Raw genomic sequence first — 6,414 nt, forward strand, 5'->3', positions numbered from 1 at the left:
GATACGACAGCGGAAGTCACGTGACGCTACTGGCGCGTTGGCGCTGGTGGCGTGCATGATGAGTTTCTCGAAGTCCGAGTGTGTTCGAGATGCCCTCTTCGTTAGTATATAAGCCTGGCAGTGAAAGCCAGCTGGGATGAATTAAAATAGAGCAGTAGTTACTTTGAGTTCCGTGTAATTTGTGATTCTGTTAGTTTCGAGCTAGTGAGCCGTAAAATGTGTTTTGTACTCATCGAGAGTTAAGTTCGAGATCACTGAAGATCTTCGGAAAGAATTTCTACCAGAAACAAACAAACAAACAGATACATAACAGTAATATTTAAAGGCTTAGAAGGATTTGTTAACACCGATTTGTTTCAATAAGGGTAAAGTTTATGATACTGTAGTTTTATCATGTGAGTTTGTAGCAGCTGATATCTTTCTAATACGTTTATATAGCAAACTTTTAATCAATCCTACAGTCACAGAAGAAAATATCGACAAAATCATCTGCCTTTATTTGATAGCGATGAGTTCAGGATTTTGTAGATGGTTTTGTCTTGAAGCTACCATAAAGATATATTTATACAGGCTACCGCTCGTAGAGTTTGAAATAAATAAAGAATATAATGTATTAAACTTCATTTCAAAAGTCAAAAGTTATTGTTTCTCTTATTTTAGATACACTTAGTGTTTAATTCTTGAACTGAGTTGAAAATGTTGGCATTTCAAGTGAAAGAACATGAGCTAACGACATTTTTAGTTAATTTAGAAGTTGATAACATCCATCTGAAGTCGGATCATTTATTATCTAACTTTTAGAATAGCTCCCACATCTCAGAAGTGATTTACCTTAGTGACATAAATACCTTCCTACACTTTAAAAATACCCAAGGAAAACAGGAAGATTGGTTTACTCGTTCGCCAGTTATTCTGAATGATAGTAATGTTAATTTAAACATAATAATGGTAAATAACTAATCGATGTTAAAAATAAATAAATAATGTAGTGTTACTAATTCGTACCCTAAACATCTGATTTGTCAATGACTGATATAAAATTTATAATAATTACAATTCACTTACTTAATCTATTTCACACCACAACAGTTATTGTGCATGGAAATTGATTTTATAAATAACACCTCGACCATTGCTACGTATGTTGTATCCTGGACAGCCTGATAAGACCTAGTAGTAATGGTATTAGACAAAAGCGTTCGTCGGCACAGGATGTAGTGTGTTTGATGTTTTATAATATATTATCATTTGCTTTTACTCACAAGTTTTTAGAATTACACATTCTAGCAGTTTTCAGCCGTTATCTAATTAGTTTTTATAATTTATAGAAGTTTAAATATTGAAAGAATACTCTACTTGTAGAGCATTAGGGTTAGTTAAACACTTCTCGTCATTGACGTGTAATTTTATTTTGTTTAAGTTGACGTTTAGGATTTTTAAGTTTATCGTAGCAATCACAAAACTAATTGTTTCTAGTCTTTAAACTTGACTTGGTTACAAAAAACGCACATTTTTCGTAAGCGATATGAATTAAATGTTGTAGTAAACAAGAAATCCAGTAAAATTTAAAGCGAGATGTAATTGATGATAATACTAATGTTGAATCACTTTATCAAAAACTTCTAGTACTGTTTGGAAAAGGTGTGTTGTGCATGGAGTTCTTCCATAAGAAGTGTGGTACTGTTTGCAAAGACGTATTATACTTATTTTCGAAAGTTTCGATACACTCAGCAGAGGTGGTCCTAAACCATTGTGTTTAGTTCCACGGTTTCCCAGAATTTATCTTTAATTTTCAATAACGTTGTTCATTCTTATTGAAACGAGGTAAACTTATAAAGTTATTATCTAAATAACGCATTTATTACTTGTTTTAGTGGCATTACAATTTTAATGCCAGTACCTTGTTTTTACTCCAAGCAATTGTCGTTGTCAGAGTTAGGCAACAATACGAGCTGTAGCTCAATAGTTAATTCCCATTGAGGTGAGAACCCACAAGAAATATAATAGAAGTGATGACCCTGTGACATCACTTCGGACACTCTCTGATGTCATCAGATCACCGTGATTTTCGAATCCTAGAATATCAGTAAAGTTTTGTACTTCATAAATCCGTACAAGGTCAATATGACATACGAAGAAAATATGTTGTTGTATTTTTTTTACCTTGCATAATTAATTTTTGTTTACACATATTAACAACACAAACAGGGGAATAGAAGTATCCAAACTTACATATAAAAATAATAAATTTCTCAAAATTTCATGATCTTTCTTTTATTACAGTTGAAACAACCCGTTTGTACAATACGTATAAACGTAGATCAAAATTAAACACTAGGAGGACATAAGACAGTGATTCGCCAAAGTAAAACAAATACTTCCATATCTATACATATAATTTATTTTCACCATTATTTACAAGTGTGTACTTCTTTTTCAAATGCAAATTCAGGCTGTGCAACACACGTAACTATAGGTTAGGTTCAACGAATAATTGTGTGCACGTGTTTCTCATGCTGTAGTGTTTAATACTTAAGTACAAAGGCTTCAGATAAACATGCAAGTATGGTGGAATGCTCTTGCGTTTGAAGCGGCAGTTAGTTCTTTCTCCATCCTGCATATTTGTAAAAGAAAAATGAAGACACGATAATATTTGAGTGAAATGAAATATGGATCTTGTGTCACGCGTAAAGAATCAAATTTCCATACTTCGTGTATAAGGGAAAATATGCAACTGTGAACCGGTTTCTAAAAGAACAGGATATCAATTCGCATCATGATGAAAAAAAAAAACCCTTGAAAAGTTAGGATGAATTAGAAACTATAGCCTGCTAGGTCGTTTGTTATTATTTAAGATAATAAAATAAGAATTGTAACCTAAATAATAAGCTATATGTAATCTGACATTTCAAATTATTACAGAGTCATCTTCGACTCATGAATGTTAAGATATTTCAACTGAAATCTTTTAACCGTTTTCAGATGTTACTAATTTAGTTTGTTTGTTTTTAGCTTCAACAGCCCAGTTTTTATAAATTATGTAGTTTGATGTTATTAGGTTCTTTGCTTTAAAGATTTTAAAATTGTTATTAAGTAATTTGCTGAAAACTGTTAACTGACGTAGAACGTTTGTTTGTTTGTAATTAAGCACAAAGCTACACAATGGGCTATATGTACTCGTCCCAGCATGGGTATCGAAACCCGGATTTTAGCGTTGTAAGTCAGCAAACATACCGCTGTGCCACTGGGGGGCGACGTAAAACGTGCTACGTATTTACACAATGGTTGAGCTACTCTGGATTTTACTCGCAAAAAGTAAAGATGGTGGTAAAATTTCATTCGTTTTTACAACATCAGAAACTTGTAAAACTCATGATTAGGTTGAGTATATCCTGAAGTGTGATATGGTGTAAATTATAACCTACGAAATAAATATCATTTTCGAGGTAGAATACATGATTAGGAAAATAAAATTATTTACTTAGACTTAGTTAAAGGGCAACCATAAATCATAGAAAAAATCATTTATATAATTTGTTTTATTACTTTTCGTAATCAAAATAGTAATTGGTGGAATAAGAATGAAAGTCGCGGGTTCGAATCCCCGTAACACCAAACATGCTCGCCCTTTCAGCCGTGGGGGCGTTATAATGTGACGGTCAATCCCACTATTCGTTGGTAAAAGAGTAGCCCAAGAGTTGGCGGTGGGTGGTGATGACTAGTTGCCTTCCCTCTAGTCTTACACTGCTAAATTAGGGACGGCTAGCGCAGATAGCCCTCGTGTAGCTTTGCGCGAAATCTATAACAAACCAAACCAAAAAATATGTATTTGGGGTCATTACTCCCTACGTTTGGAGATCGATTATAAATATATTCTAGATATCCCCAACTTAATCTGCCTGTGCAGAAAACCTACTAAAGATAAAAACTCATTTGTTTTTTGTTTTTTTTTCTATCCGTAGGTCATGAGTTTCCAAGAAAGCCTTTTTAAATTGACTTAGTGATTTAACATTTGTATTTCACTTGTTTAAGTAAAATATTTTATATTTCTTGTTTCTTTACAACATTTTGATATTTTCACAACCACTTTAGTCAGATGTTTTGACGTACAGAAAAGTAAAAATGTCTAATCCGTTTATCGTAATTCTAAGTATTTTTTGGAATGAGTTAAACTGAATTAATTATCATATTTTATCTCGAGGTTTTAAGGTAAACGAGTCGAATTTTTAATAACGTTTTTGTAATCTAACAGGATTCGACAAGCAGTGGTTACGGCAGTAGCTCTTCTACTGACAGTGTTAAAACGTGGAAATTAACAGGACTGAATAATTTAGGAAATACGGTGGGTAAAATTCAAACAGTGTCAGTTTTATAAAACTCTTGTTATCTAAAGTTTTTGCTTGGGCTATTATCAAATGTTAGAATAGAATATATCAGTACTACGTATATGTGTAACTATGGTGTAGGCAAGATAAGATGTATTGTCGAGTCAGTCTCTTAATGCCTTAGATAATTTTTGTAACTTTTTGGAAACTTTACAATAAAAGTATATCTGGTTATTTTAATATTAGTTTGCTTGTGACTGACATTTATTGGCATGAACATGAAGAACTAAACTCGTGTATAATTATCATTAACATGCCTTCTTCAAAATGAAGAAACAAAAAAAAATTATTAATGATTTAAAAGTTATTCAATATATATCATTCTCGGCTTTTATTTGACCAACGATTTGAGATTTCAAATAATAAAATCCGCGAGTTTTCATGTACGTTTTCTATATTTTAATTTAAACAACAGCTTAGACCTTTAAAAATCTAAAACCCGTACTAGCAGTATAAATGTAGGTCACCTTTTACTAGGGTAAATAACGTGTATATCTGGGCCACAAGTAGTGATAACAAAAGGTTGGTATAACTTGTGGATACGTCAAGATAGTGCAGAATTTCTATGAACTTGAATAGTTGTTACTAATTTTTAAGATAATATATGAGTGAAGTGAAATATGTATCTTGTGCCAGAATTCCTATGAACTTGGAATAATTATAAATAAAGCAATATTTAAAAATAAGTTAGATAGAAGAAAGACCGTTTTAGACAAAAGTCATTCGACTGTTACGCCATTCAAGTGTTGTTGTCTGGAGTTTGTATTTAGTCTTGTCTAGAGATTTATACTGTGAGTAGAACATTTGTTTAATGTAAACTGAAATTGCAATTGATGACCTAAGGAGTTAACCCCTTAGGTCAATTAAAGCACTCACTGCTTAGAGGTCTCGAGTTCAAATCCGAGCCAAGGATATACAAAAAAAAACAAAAAAAACTGAGATTATTGCACATAATGATAACGACAACAAGTTCCACATGATTGAGTAACAGGGGACGTAAAGCGGAGCTCAAATCTGAGGCAACCAAACATATAGTAGAAAATTTGTGATTTGATCATAGTTAATCATACTTCCTAGACCAGAGCAAAATAAAGCAAACTTTTCTATATGAAAAAAAGTTTTATAGAAATGATTGCTACAAACAAAAACCACTGTTATTTGGTTGAGAGAAATTGACACAATGTGCAGTTTTTATATAAACGTTCTGGAATGATTAACGTATCCTAATCAATTCGAGCTATATTTTAATGACATTTTAATATCAGGACTAAAAAAATAAGCATCATTTTGAATGTCTTTTTTAATACAAAAATCTTTATTAAAAACTTGATATGCATTTCTGGAAAATTCATATGTTAATGTAAAAGGCGTCTAAGTGAATTTGTATAATACGTTTGTTACTTATTATATAGTACTATAGTTACATGACTGAGCATTTATATCCAGTAATATTATGATAGCCATGTTGCTTTACAAACAGGCACAAAATATTATTAAACTATAAATAGAATAACATTATTTAAAATAAATTTAAGTCCTTTTCTCAACTCTTAGTCAAACAAAAATAAAGTAAATCTTTATTTTGGTTTATTTGGAAACTTAACTTTATTGATATAATTTATTTTTTAAAACAGTGTTTCATTAACGCAATAGTACAATGCCTTTGTCATACGGAACCTTTATTTGAATACTGTATCCATGGCAACTATGAAGATGACATTAATACTACAATCAGCAACATGAAAGGAGAGCTCATGAAGGGTAAGCATGTCGTTATTGTATATAAGTAGTTTGATATTTGATCATTTACCCAAGGCACAAACAAATGTTTGGGGGGGAAAAATCATAGATCAGATTTCTTGTAATGTGCTGTTATATTAAATACTTTTGTATATTTAGAAATTTCAGGGCTATGTAATACTGCCACACATACACATGGGCGCAACTACTGGTCGGATCAAGTTTACGCCCCCCCCCCCCCCTCACATTTCAGTTGCTAGCTCGATTTAACACTGGCTCCATAGCTATT

General features: G+C 32.1%; 1 protein-coding gene across 1 annotated transcript in view; it reads left to right on the plus strand.

Moving 5' to 3' along the window:
• The window catches only part of LOC106478147 (ubiquitin carboxyl-terminal hydrolase 2-like), a 29,764-nt gene that overhangs the window by 12,098 nt on the left and 11,252 nt on the right, over nucleotides 1–6,414 (plus strand). Inside the window, exons 2-3 of the mRNA XM_022381706.1 lie at nucleotides 4,253–4,342; nucleotides 6,020–6,146. Of these exons, the coding sequence (XP_022237414.1) occupies nucleotides 4,253–4,342; nucleotides 6,020–6,146 (217 nt within the window). The remainder of the gene's footprint in view (nucleotides 1–4,252; nucleotides 4,343–6,019; nucleotides 6,147–6,414) is intronic.

The sequence above is a fragment of the Limulus polyphemus genome, unplaced genomic scaffold, assembly GCF_000517525.1.
Source record: "Limulus polyphemus unplaced genomic scaffold, Limulus_polyphemus-2.1.2 Scaffold9, whole genome shotgun sequence".
Lineage (NCBI taxonomy): Eukaryota > Metazoa > Arthropoda > Merostomata > Xiphosura > Limulidae > Limulus > Limulus polyphemus.